General features: G+C 48.6%; 1 protein-coding gene across 10 annotated transcripts in view; it reads left to right on the top strand.

Moving 5' to 3' along the window:
- The window catches only part of dock9b (dedicator of cytokinesis 9b), a 144,543-nt gene extending 131,727 nt beyond the window's left edge, over positions 1-12,816 (top strand). For 9 of the 10 annotated variants that reach the window (XM_034176822.1, XM_034176790.1, XM_034176774.1 and 6 more), the window contains 5 exons: positions 131-341; positions 7,245-7,435; positions 7,531-7,631; positions 7,742-7,880; positions 12,467-12,816. In XM_034176822.1, coding sequence (XP_034032713.1) covers positions 131-341; positions 7,245-7,435; positions 7,531-7,631; positions 7,742-7,880; positions 12,467-12,583 — 759 coding nt within the window. In that variant the 3' untranslated portion in view covers positions 12,584-12,816. Of the gene's footprint in view, positions 1-130; positions 342-7,244; positions 7,436-7,530; positions 7,632-7,741; positions 7,881-9,514; positions 9,523-12,466 lie in introns of all 10 variants that reach the window. The other variant, XM_034176807.1, reaches the window with a different exon arrangement.
- The last annotated feature ends 231 nt before the right edge of the window (positions 12,817-13,047 follow it).

Genomic DNA, 13,047 nt, shown 5'->3' with positions numbered 1-13,047 from the left:
GACCCTTAATTGGAATAAGTGGTTGAAGATGAGTGAGTGCATGTGAGCTTAAAGGTTCAGCCATTCTCGTGTCCGTGGTTGAGATGATTGAGTCAAAACCAAAATTGCGATGTATCTTCTGCACCCACAGGTGAATCCAAAGGACCTGGATCTAAAATACGCGTACATCCAGGTGACCCACGTCACGCCCTACCTCGATGACAAAGAGCTGGAGGACAGAAAGACCGACTTTGAGAAAAGCCACAACATCCGACGCTTTGTGTTTGAGACCCCCTTCACAGTGTCTGGAAAGAAGCAGGGAGGAGTGGAGGAACAATGTAAACGCCGGACAATTCTCACCAGTAAGACACAAATCACACATCCAGATTTGTGATCTGTACGGTTTATAACTTTGTTGATGTTGGAAAGATCGGAGGATAGAAAAAAAGGAGGCATCTTGGGTGTCTCGCCTTTGTAATTCAATAATATAGTCAGGTGAGGGGAGGCTTGCGTTGTCATCCTAATCCTAAAGTGCAAATGTAATACATATTTTCTTGTGAATACGTAATGAGAATTAGCAGTAACACAGAAGGACACAGTGACTGATTGCATTCACTGTGCAAAGTGGTTAATATCCTGGATATGAGTATTGCCATGGAGACACAGTAGTGTGTGTAAAATGAGTCAACATAATGTATTCCCAAACAGTTAGCAGCAAGTAGCTGCTGTCACATCATTATGATGGATTGCGCTATTTAATATCTCGCTGTTAGGTACATAGTGTAAATTTGTGTGCACGTGTGTTTGTGTGCTTTGCAAACACAACAACTCTGTAAAAATCCATGGTAGGCAATTCATACTAACTTCATTGGTAACCCCATTGTTGTGAAAGTGTAGTGACACAGACCCACAACAGGGGGCGCAAATGAACGGTCAATAGATGAGCCAAAACGTAACAATTTAATGTTGTGAAGGTGCACAATGAATACACAGACAATCTCAGAATGTGATAACAGTCAATCCACAAAGGTGACGTGTGGGCAGGCTCGAGGATAGAAGACGTCTGTCCTGAGAAGAGCCGGAACCACACGATTTCCGCCGCCACCGAACCTGGTGAATACTGGAGCCGCCAAGTCCTGAATTCCCAGGTGATCACCGTCCCCGACTGTCGGATCTGGTACTGCTGGCGAAGAACAAAGACAGTCAAGTGTGGGTGTGTGTACACCCCGTAACAACAGCGGTGGGAATGCCACCTCCACCTCTCACTCAATATTCTGATGAGTATGCAGTGATCCCTCAGAGGAAAAGAGTGCCGTCCTGCACTCACTCAGCTTCCACTAAACAAGAGACCGGTACGCCTGCAAACCACTCACAATATACAGATTATAAGGTAACACAAATGGCTGAGGATATTACCTCCATTGAAGTACGATATCTCGGCGATGAGGTGGAGATGACGTCTGGGTTTTATGGAGTGAGATGATGAAGAATGAGTGACAGCTGTCAGGAAATAATGGGTGACAGCTGTCACTCCCGGCTGTGTCCGTGGCGGCAGCGCCCTCTCGTGCCTGAAGCCCGCACTTCAGGCAGGGCGCCCTCTGGTGGTGGGCCAGCAGTACCTCCTCTTCTGGCGGCCCACACAACAGGACCCCCCCCTCAACGGGCGCCTCCTGGCGCCCGACCAGGTTTATCGGGGTGTCGGCGATAGAAATCGGCCAGGAGGGCCAGATCCAGGATGAAGCTCCTCTTCACCCAGGAGCGTTCTTCGGGTCCATACCCATCCCAGTCCACCAGATATTGGAACCCCCGGCCCATTCGATGGACGTCCAGGAGCCGGCGCAGATCCGGGCAGGAGGCGGCGCCAGACCGGGAGCACAGAGGGGTGAGGTGTGGTACGGTTTGAGTTTGGAGACGTGGAACACCGGGTGGATCCGCAGTGAAGCTGGGAGCTTCGCTGCGGCAGGGCTGAGGACCTTGAGGATTCGAAATGGGCCAATGAACCTGTCCATCAGTTTTGGTGACTGTACTTGAAGTGGGATGTCCTTCGTCGACAACCACACCTCCTGCCCGGGCTGGTATGCAGGGGCTGGGGACCGCCGGCGGTCTGCATGGGTCTTGGCCCTCGTCCGGGCCTTCAACAAGGCAGAACGGGCGGTGCGCCACACCCGACGGCACCTCCGAAGGTGGGCCCGGACTGAGGACACACTGACCTCTCCCTCCACCACGGGAAATAATGGGGGCTGGTACCCCAAACACACCTCAAATGGGGAGAGGCCGGTGGCAGAAGACACCTGGCTGTTATGCGCATACTCGATCCAGGCCAGATGGTTACTCCTGGCCGTCGGGTGCGCGGATGTTACACAGCGGAGGGTCTGTTCCAGCTCCTGGTTGGCCCGCTCTGCCTGTCCGTTCGTCTGTGGATGGTACCCGGACGAGAGGCTCATGGTGGCCCCCAGTTCCCTGCAGAAACTCCTCCAAACGTGAGAGGAAAACCGGGGACCATGATCCGAGACCACGTCAGTGGGAATCCCATGCAGACGGACAACATGGTGGACCAGGAGGTCCGCTGTCTCCTGGGCCGTAGGGAGCTTCGGGAGGGCCACGAAGTGGGCCGCCTTGGAGAATCGGTCCACTATCGTGAGGATGGTGGTGTTGCCCTGGGACGGTGGGAGACCCGTGACAAAATCCAGGCCGATGTGGGACCAGGGGCGATGAGGCACAGGAAGCGGTTGGAGCTGACCTTGGGACTTCCTATGGTCAGCCTTGCCCCTGGCACAGGTGGTACAGGCCTGGATGTACTCCCGGACGTCGGCCTCCATAGACGCCCACCAGAAGCGCTGCCGGACAACTGCCACGGTCCTTCGCACCCCTGGATGACAGGAGAGCTTGGAACCATGACAGAAGTCAAGGACTGCAGCCCTGGCCTCTGGTGGGACGTATAGTCTGTTTCTTGGTCCAGTTCCTGGGTCCGGGCTTCGTGCCAGGGCCTCCCGGACGATCTTCTCTACGTCCCAGGTGAGGGTGGCCACGATAGTGGACTCAGGCAGGATGGGCTCCAGTGGATCCGACAGTGCAGTTTTGACCTCCTCTTCGTGTACCCGGGACAAGGCATCCGACCTGTGGTTCTTGGTCCCAGGGCGATAGGTGATCCGGAAGTCAAAACGCCCGAAGAACAGTGACCAGCGGGCTTGCCTGGGGTTCAGCCGCTTGGCGGTCCTGATATACTGCAGGTTCCGATGGTCAGTGAAAACCGTGAACGGCACAGACGCTCCCTCCAACAGGTGTCTCCACTCCTCAAGAGCCTCTTTTACCGCAAGGAGTTCTCGATTGCCGACGTCATAGTTCCGTTCAGCCGGGGTCATCCTGCGTGAAAAGTAGGCACACGGGTGAAGAACCTTATCAGTCTCTCCGCTCTGGGATAGCACGGCTCCTATCCCTGAGTCAGAGGCGTCCACTTCAACCACGAACTGGCGGCTAGGGTCGGGCTGCACCAAAACTGGCGCAGTAGAGAACCGTCGTTTCAACGGAATCCAACAATGGCAACGGGTATCGGTTGCGAACCGTAATCTCATTCAGCCCCCTGTAATCAATGCATGGACGGAGTCCGCCATCTTTCTTGCCCACAAAAAAGAAACCTGCCCCCATCGGGGAGGTGGAGTTCCGGATCAGCCCGGTAGCTAATGAGTCCCGGATGTAAGTCTCCATTGATTCGCGCTCAGGTCGTGAGAGGTTGTACAGCCTGCTGGATGGGAACTCAGCGCCTGGAACCAAATCAATGGCACAATCGTACGGACGGTGCGGGGGAAGGGTGAGTGCCAGATCCTTGCTGAAGACGTCAGCAAGATCGTGGTACTCAACCGGCACTGCCGTCAGATTGGGAGGGACTTTGACCTCCTCCTTAGCCTGTACACCGGGAGGAACCGAGGATCCTAAACACACCCGATGGCAGGTTTCGCTCCACTGAACCACCACCCCAGACGGCCAATCAATCCAGGGATTGTGCTTCAACATCCATGGGAAGCCCAAAATCATGCGGGAGGTAGAAGGAGTTACAAAAAACTCAATCTCCTCCCGATGGTTTCCAGACACCACCAGAGTTACTGGTTGTGTCTTGTGTGTGATTAAAGGGAGGAGGGTGCCATCTAGTGCCCGCACCTGCAATGGCGAAGGAAGCGCCACCAGAGGGAGCCCTACCTCCCTTGCCCATCTGCTGTCTAGCAGATTCCCTTCGGACCCCGTGTCCACCAGTGCTGGGGCTTGAAGGGTTAAATCCCCGCTCAGGATTGTAACTGGGAGTCGTGTGGCAATCTGTGTGTGTCCCACGTGAATGTTTTGACCCCCCCTTAGCCCAGTCTCTGAGGGCGGTTGTTGTTATGGCCGTTTGGGGCAGTTTTTCTGTATGTGCTCCTTCGAGCTGCAGAGAAAACACTCCCCGCGGACCAGCCTCCTCATTTTGGCCATGTGCGTTTCCCTAACAACGTCAGCAGGGGGAGCTGTTGCCCCACGGAGCGCTGCGACTGTGGAGCATGGGGAGGGCGGCCCCTTTTCGAACCCGGAAGGGAGAGGGACGGCGCGTATCTGGCCACGTCCTTCGCCTCGCTCCCGACGGCGTTCCTCCAACCGATTGTCTAACCGTATAACGAGATCGATAAGCCCATCTAAATCCTGCGGTTCCTCCTTAGCTACCAGATGCTCCTTCAGGACCGATGACAGTCCGTTTATGAAGGCGGCGCGGAGTGCAACGTCATTCCAGCCGGACCTCGCAGCCGCGATGCGGAAGTCGACTGCATATTCGGCTGCGCACCGGCACCCCTGTCGCATTGACAGCAGCATTGTTGAAGCGGTCTTTCCTCTGTTAAGGTGATCAAACACTGTTCTGAACTCCCCCACAAACTCAGTGTATGCTGATAACAACCGTGAGTTCTGTTCCCAGAGCGCCGTAGCCCAGGCGCGTGCCATACCCCGAAGCAAAGCAATAACATAAGCCACCTTGCTGGCGTCAGACGCGTACATCACAGGTCGTTGTGCAAAGACGAGCGAACACTGCATCAGAAAGTCCGCGCACGTCTCCACACAACTCCCGTACGGCTCAGGGGGACTTATGTATGCTTCAGGGGATGGTGGGGGGGTTTGTTGAATGACCAGTGGAATGTTAATACCCGGCACCGGGTCGGCAGGAGGAGGAGCCGCAGCAGCGCTGTGATCGCGCGCTTCCACCTGTGTGGTGAGAGCCTCCATCCTGCGATTAAGGATGATGTTTTGCTCGGACATCAAATCCAGCCGAGCGGTAAAGGCGGTGAGGATTTGCTGCAACTCACCGAGCACGCCTCCTGCAGACGCCTGTGCACCCTGCTCTTCCATTGGCTGTCCAACAGATGGATGACGCCCCTCGGGATCCATGATGCTGGCCGAGATATCCTGTTGTGAAAGTGTAGTGACACGGACCCACAACAGGGGGCGCAAATGAACGGTCAATAGATGAGCCAAAAAGTAACAATTTAATGTTGTGAAGGTGCACAACGAATACACAGACAATCTCAGAATGTGATAACAGTCAATCCACAAAGGTGACGTGTGGACAGGCTCGAGGATAGAAGACGTCTGTCCTGAGAAGAGCCGGAACCACACGATTTCCACCGCCACCGAACCTGGTGAATACTGGAGCCACCAAGTCCCGAATTCCCAGGTGATCACCGTCCCCGACTGTCGGATCTGGTACTGCTGGCGAAGAACAAAGACAGTCAAGTGTGGGTGTGTGTACACCCCGTAACAACAGCGGTGGGAATGCCACCTCCACCTCTCACTCAATATTCTGATGAGTATGCAGTGATCCCTCAGAGGAAAAGAGTGCCGTCCTGCACTCACTCAGCTTCCACTAAACAAGGGACCGGTACGCCTGCAAACACTCACAATATACAGATTATAAGGTAACACAAATGGCTGAGGATATTACCTCCATTGAAGTACGATATCTCGGCGATGAGGTGGAGATGACGTCTGGGTTTTATGGAGTGAGATGATGAAGAATGAGTGACAGCTGTCAGGAAATAATGGGTGACAGCTGTCACTCCCGGCTGTGTCCGTGGCGGCAGCACCCTCTCGTGCCTGAAGCCCGCACTTCAGGCAGGGCGCCCTCTGGTGGTGGGCCAGCAGTACCTCCTCTTCTGGCGGGCCACACAACACCCATAGCATGTGGTACTGTACGATAACTGTCTGAGGTAGGCGCTCCTCAAAAACTGAGGGACCATGTAAGACGGAAGCCACACAGACAGACACCAATAACAACTTTGAAGGAGTTATAAGCATATGTGGCTATGATGGTAAAAACTGGGGATAGTCAATTATCAGTCACCACACAGTTACTCAGTGAGGTGACTCACCTCACAGTGACACAGGCTCAGTTTGTGGTGTTATGCAGATGATACAGAGCGATATGTTAGCACTAAACCTTCCAGTCAGCTACCTTCAATACCACTTATCCGTTGCCTGCAGGAAGCAAAACCTTGGCGCATACCTAACCTACTCAAGGTAAATAGCAATAAAACTGAGCAAATGGTTGTTGCTCCTATGCTGCTGCTGCTCCAGAAGGTTGGAGACCTTCTCGTCAATGTAGATGGCTGCTCTATTTCACCATCCTTGAAATTCTGTAACCTGGATGTCACCTCAGTAACATCTCCAGACACTGGCTTTCACTCTTAGTGTCTGTGGATACCTTCATCCTTGTCTTATCCTCCTGCCTGGATTACTGAAATGGTGTCCTGTTTGCTTGATCCAGCAAAGGTATAGAAAGGCTCCAGAACTCAGCTCCTAGGGTTCTCACCCTTATTCACCTTCAGTGGCTTCTGATTAAGGCCCACAACTTTGATAAAATCCTCCTCCTCACCTATACATCCCTCCATGCCCTTACAATGTGGTACCTTTTGGATCTTCTCCATCTCTATGCTCAGTATCAATCTTGGTGGTCCACACATACCCCAGACCAGACTGGGTACATTTGGGGACAGAGCTCAGTGCTGCAGCCCCCATTCTTTGAAACTCTCTCCCATCAGACATCCATGATGTTCCTTCTTCAGGCATCGTCAAGACCTGCCTGAAATTCTACCTGCTCACTAAGCCCTATGGTCTTCAACTCCAACTCCTCCCTTTGTGTAAAGCATCACCTTGGGTACCTTAAAGACGCTATATAAATTTAAGTTACAATTATTATCATTTCCAATCCTCACTGCTTCACCCTCATCACTTTCCATCCTCACATTTCCATCCAGCCACCCACTGCTTCCCTTATGTGAAGAAACGCATCGCAGTGATGTACCAACACCAGACGGACCTCAGCCCCATCGAGGTGGCCATCGATGAGATGAGCACTAAGGTGGCTGAGCTGCGGCTCCTGTGTTCAGCCTCTGAGGTGGACATGATCCGCCTTCAGCTCAAACTACAAGGCAGCATCAGTGTTCAGGTAAAGAAACACAGTGAGACACATTTGGGCAAAGGCAACCTGTCATATTTATTCAATAATCAAATTCAAAGTATCTTTTTCATGCTGATTTCCAGGTAAATGCTGGTCCTCTGGCTTATGCACGAGCCTTCTTAGACGACAGCAGTGCCAAGAAATACCCAGACAACAAAGTTAAACAGCTCAAAGAAGTATTCAGGTACTGACTAAGGAGAGAAACCAGCATCGCCTCGCTTCTTGTAAAACATTACCACATAGAGATGTTTTTAGATAGCATTAAAATCTTTTTTTTATTTTATTCCACCTCAGACAGTTTGTGGATGCCTGTGGCCAGGCACTCGGAGTGAATGAGCGGCTCATCAAAGAGGACCAACAGGAGTATCATGATGAAATGAAAGCCAACTACCGGGATTTGACCAGAGAGCTGTCGAATATCATGCATGAACAAGTACGGCCACAAACAGAGATAAACAAAACGGCTACAATTACCTTAAAAGTACTGCCCATTTCTCCCTGTAATGGGGAGTTGCGTCAGTAAGGGTATTTATCGTAAAAACCTGTGCCAGATCAACATGGAGATCCACCTTGAATTTGGTGTGGCGACCCCGAGTGAAAACAAGGGAGAAGCCAACGGGACTTACTATAATAAATAAGCAAGCAAGGTACACCTTGCTAGTACGAGGTGGGGTTGTCTTTTGCCTTCAGAGCTGCCTTAATTCTTCATGGAATTGGTTTGGCAAGGTGTTGTAAATATACTTGAGAGATTTTGATCCATATCGGCATGATAGCTTCACGCAGTTGCCACATCATTAAACCATCACCACCAGCCTGAATGGTTGATCTAAGGCAGGATAGGTCCATACTTACACCAGATTTTGACCATTCCTTCTAAATTTTGCAGCAAAAATCAAGACTCTTCATACAAGGCAGTCTTTGTCCACTCTTCCATTGTCCAATTTTGGTGGGCTTATGGCCATATTAGCCTCAGTTTCCTGTTCTTAGCTGGCAGGAGCAGCATCTGGTGTGGCCTTTCTGTCGCTGTAGCCCATCTGCTTCAAGGTTTGTCGTGTTGTGTGTTCAGAAATGATTGTCTGCCTCCTGTGCTTGAAACAAGTGAAATGAATTACTGGTACCTTTCTATGGGCTCTCACACACCCAGAAAACCTCTTTCCACTGGATGTTTCTTTTTTCCAGACCATTCTCTGTTGATCCTAGAGGTGGTTGTGCCTGGAATTTCAAATACTTGGTAAAATGTCCAAACCAGCACTGACAACTGTGTCACATTCTATTTCCCATTCTGATCCTTGGTTTTTACTTCAGCAGATTCACGTGATCATGTCTACACCCCTAAATGCATTGACTTTCTGCCACGTGAATGAAGGGTCTGTAGCATTTAACTTTTAAGATTTTCTGCCACTTGTTATTGTGCATATGGATGACCAGAAGAAGAAGTAATAATTCCTGTATAGGGTCTGAGGCCCATTGGTGCCAGTGATTATCCCTGGATTCTGTAGCATGAAGCAGGTGAGGGTCTACAATTCCCCCTGGAAGGGGACACCAGTCCAACATAGGTTGTCTTCCCAGTCATGACCAAGTCCCCATTTACAGCTGGGTGGACGGGGACAACACAGATGAAGTGTTCTTTCAAAGGACACAGACAGTGTGACTGGGAACTGAACCAATATCTGCATGTTGCTAGCCCAACCTCTACCCAACTGAGCTACCTGTTCAACGTGCGACGAGTCAGAGGTGTACTTAAATTTATGCACACTTCAAGTACAAGCACAAACGTCTGAATCTCAAACTTTGCTTTGAAATGTTCTGATGCATGAATTTAAATATTTGGGTTCACACACATTGATAAATGAGGGTAATCTGCTTGACCTTTTACTTGCACACCAAGTTTGTTGATGATCAGACGGAAGGAAGGTCTGAGAGCAGTAGTGAAACAGATTATTTTGTGATATATAGTTGATTTTGTTGTTTGTTTTTTTTTAATTCTATAGCGTTTTGTCATTTCCTGCAATCTGCTTTTTTCACTAACACTTTTCTCTCTTACTCTCTTTCTGCTGGCCTTTGCAGATCGGATGGTAATGTTGCTTTTGTCCTTTGCTGAACTTATTCTTGAAATCTTACACAGATATAATTAACCTAAAACAGAAACTCCATGCAGCATTCTCTAATCCCAGTTTTCAGATCTGTGTTATTGTTTGGAAACAGAGGTGAAGGTTGTGCAGAAAAGACCTTTCCAATTCCTGGTTTGGAGCGTACTGATATTTGCTCTGTGTGTGTGTGTGTGTGTGTGTGTGTGTGTGTGTGTGTGTGTGTGTGTGTGTGTGTGTGTGTGTGTGTGTGTGTGTACGGTGCCCTCCAAAAGTATTGGAACACTTGTTATTTCACACATTTTAATTTGTTTATGGCATTTCAAATACAAAAAAATATAACAACAAAAAAAAATTAAAATTGTCTTCCTTAAATTCAAGCTGAAAGCAAAACTCTACAATTTGATATAAATTAAGCAAAAAAATATAAAAGCCAAGATGATGGGTTGCATAAATAATGAAACACTTTGGTATAATACCTGTAAATTAGCAGTTTTATTGCCAGTTTGCTTCAGACAAGTCAGGGGATGGATACATGAACATTTCCAAGTCACTGAATATGTCTTGAACCTTATTTACATCAATTACAAAGAAATACAAACAGTATGGCACTCTATGGTAAATCTGTGCGGAGTAGTAGACAGTTATCAAAAACTGAGTGACTGTGTAAGAAGTAGAAGAGTGAGGAAAGCCACCAAGACACCCAGAAGAACTTAGGCTCATGTGGCTGTGATTGGAGAAATTGTGCACAGTGCAAATTTTGCATCACCACTCTTAGCTTCATATTAGACCTCTTTGGAACACCAGTGGCTGTGTGTGTTTCTCCAGGTAAAACTGAAGTTGTGTCAGGAAGGGCATCCGGCGTAAAACTGGTGCCAAATACCTATGCGGATCTGACTGTATCCGCTGTGGTGACCCCGAACAATAACGAGAGCAGCTGACAAATGACAACAACAACACTCTTCGCTTCATATTGAAGTAGAGCGGAGAAGGATATTCTTTCACCAAAACAAATCAAACCCAGGCTTGCATCTCAGATATAGCTTCTGTCAATTTGTAGCTAAACTTTCCGGTCTTCTTTTTAAGGAAATCCTCCTCTATATCACTTCATCATGAAGTTGTATAACTGGTGATATAAAATTCAAAGCTTGCACTGTGCAGACCGTGCTGTGTTCGGGATCTCGGCAGTAAGTTGGACTTGTCCCTGGTGGGGGTTGGCCTCCGCCAGGGCTGTGCCTCGTCCTGTTTGTGATATTCATGTACAAGATATTGAGGCGTAGTCGGGGGGAGGAGGATCTTCACTTTGGTGGGCTCAGGGTCTCATCACTGCTTTTGGCAGATGATGTGTTCCTGTTGGCTTCATTGGCCCGTGACCTCCAACACTCACTGGATCGGTTCACAGCTGAGTGCGAAGCTGCTGGGATGAGGATCAGCACCTCTAAATCTGAGGCCATGTTCTCAGCAGGAAACCCATGGATTGCCTACTGGATTGTCTGGGTGTCACTGATGACCTGATTTCATCTGCTCAAAGTGATGTTAATCAGTGAAATCACCTGGTGGAATGTGTGGTTGCAAAGAAAACCTCCACCCTCTCGGCCCTTTCTGGAATCACTTGAATAGCCCTGGTCTAGTGGTTAAGCGTTGTGGTTCAGACCAGAGGATCTTTGGTTCAAAACCCAGCCAGACTGGAAAATCACTAAGGGCCCTTGGGCAAAGTCATTAATCCCCTACTTGCTCCCGGTGTGTAGTGAGTGCCTTGCATGGCAGCACCCTGACATCAGTGTGTGAATGCAAGGCATAATTGTAAAGCGCTTTGAACTTTGGATGCAGATGGAAAAGTGCTAATTGATTGCAGTTTACTGGCCTGGAAACACCTCAGTGTCCACCAGTCAAAGGTGGTTAATGTGGCCCGGAAAGAGAAGTTTGGGGTCCCCTGCTGGAGCTGTTGTCTCCGTGACCTGATCCTGGATAAGTGGTTGAAGATGAGTGAGTGAGATTAAAACAAGTCTTCTCTTCTCTGATATTAATGTTATCACTGGGCTGTCTGATTGAATTTAAGAATGTATAACATTTCTAGAAAGTCGCTGCTGTCTGCCATCTTGAAAAAAATTCAGCAACTTTGCTGTGAGTTTTGAGTACTGCTGTCTTTTTGTAGATGTAGGGAGACAAGTGTTTCACTGGGTGGGACCCAACAGACACAGCATGGCTGAGAATTTAAAAATCGGTCAGAAAAGCTCAGGGCACAGAGGGATTGTTACTTCATTCTCTGCACAAGACTCCATTAAGCCACTAAATAGTTATGTAGAAGATAGTGGTTGGCTGCTAAGTAAGTGCAGTTCATAACACCTTTAAATCATTAATACACGCCATTTACAAAAGAAACTTAATATGAGTGGTTCTTGCATGAGGCCTGTTGTTTTGTTGACATGGGATGTTTGAATATTGATGGACTTTATTGAAGAAAATATTGTAAAGCAAACTGGGTGATGCTGTCAACCTAATGGTTAGCCTATCCATTACCCTTGATGCTAACTGTCAAGCTAACCATTAGCCTACTCATTATTCGTGAGGCCAACCATCAAGGCAATGGTTAGCCTATAGTTTACCCTTGATACTAACCATCAACTTAACACTTTGTGTATATGTTAATGCTGATGCTAACCATTAGCATTAATGGCATTATCCAAGGTTTGCATTTTCTTTAAGTTTTTAATGTCAACTGCACCATATTGACAAAACAATGTCTGGTAGATATGGCAGTGACCTCCAAACCAGGAAGTTCAGCCATTTTCAGAAAAGTTTCTTCAGTACATATCCACGTTTATGCTTTCAAAATATAGATTGAAAATTTGGGGGCTTTTCTTTGCAATTGGGTAAGACGTTCCCCATCACAAATACCTCCCTTGATTTTTCAAACTGACCTGTTTTATAGATCACTGTATTGGAGGACGGAACCAGGAGCGGCCTCTCCGACTCTGTGGGTATCTTCAGTGCCATCAGTGGTACGCCTACCAGCGCCAACCCACATGGCTCGACCGCCATACTCTGACATGGATACTCCATGGCAGACGCGCCTCCTCCGTCTCTGCTGATAGGTTACCTGCCAGTGCAGTGAGGTTTTGAAGAAGTGCTTCGGGCATATTTCGTGTCTCCAAGCTGAAGTCTGCATCTGTAGGTGTAGTTTCAAGCCGTGACTTGGAAAATGTGATGTTTCCTCTCCTTATTAACAGCCGCTTCATCGTTTCTCTTTCCTATGGAGACTTGAGTGAAGATTGACTTTGACAAAAATGATGCTATCAGCTGAACGCTTGAGCCGGGTCATTTATCTGTTTGTGTAGCTTCTTTTATCTGATGTACATGTGAAAAAAGGATGCCGTCTGAACCACCATTGGCTCCACCCCTAAAGCTTTTTGCTGATTGATTAAAAACAAGCATAAGTCAGTATTTGCATTTAACTCAAGTCCTTTTTAAATGTTTACTGTGGGGTTTCCTTTTATGTACAGTGTATTTCAA

The sequence above is a fragment of the Thalassophryne amazonica genome, chromosome 1 (genome assembly GCF_902500255.1).
Source record: "Thalassophryne amazonica chromosome 1, fThaAma1.1, whole genome shotgun sequence".
NCBI classification, from domain to species: domain Eukaryota; kingdom Metazoa; phylum Chordata; class Actinopteri; order Batrachoidiformes; family Batrachoididae; genus Thalassophryne; species Thalassophryne amazonica.
Note: the sequence above shows the minus strand (reverse complement) of the source record. Positions and strands in the feature narration are given on the sequence as shown.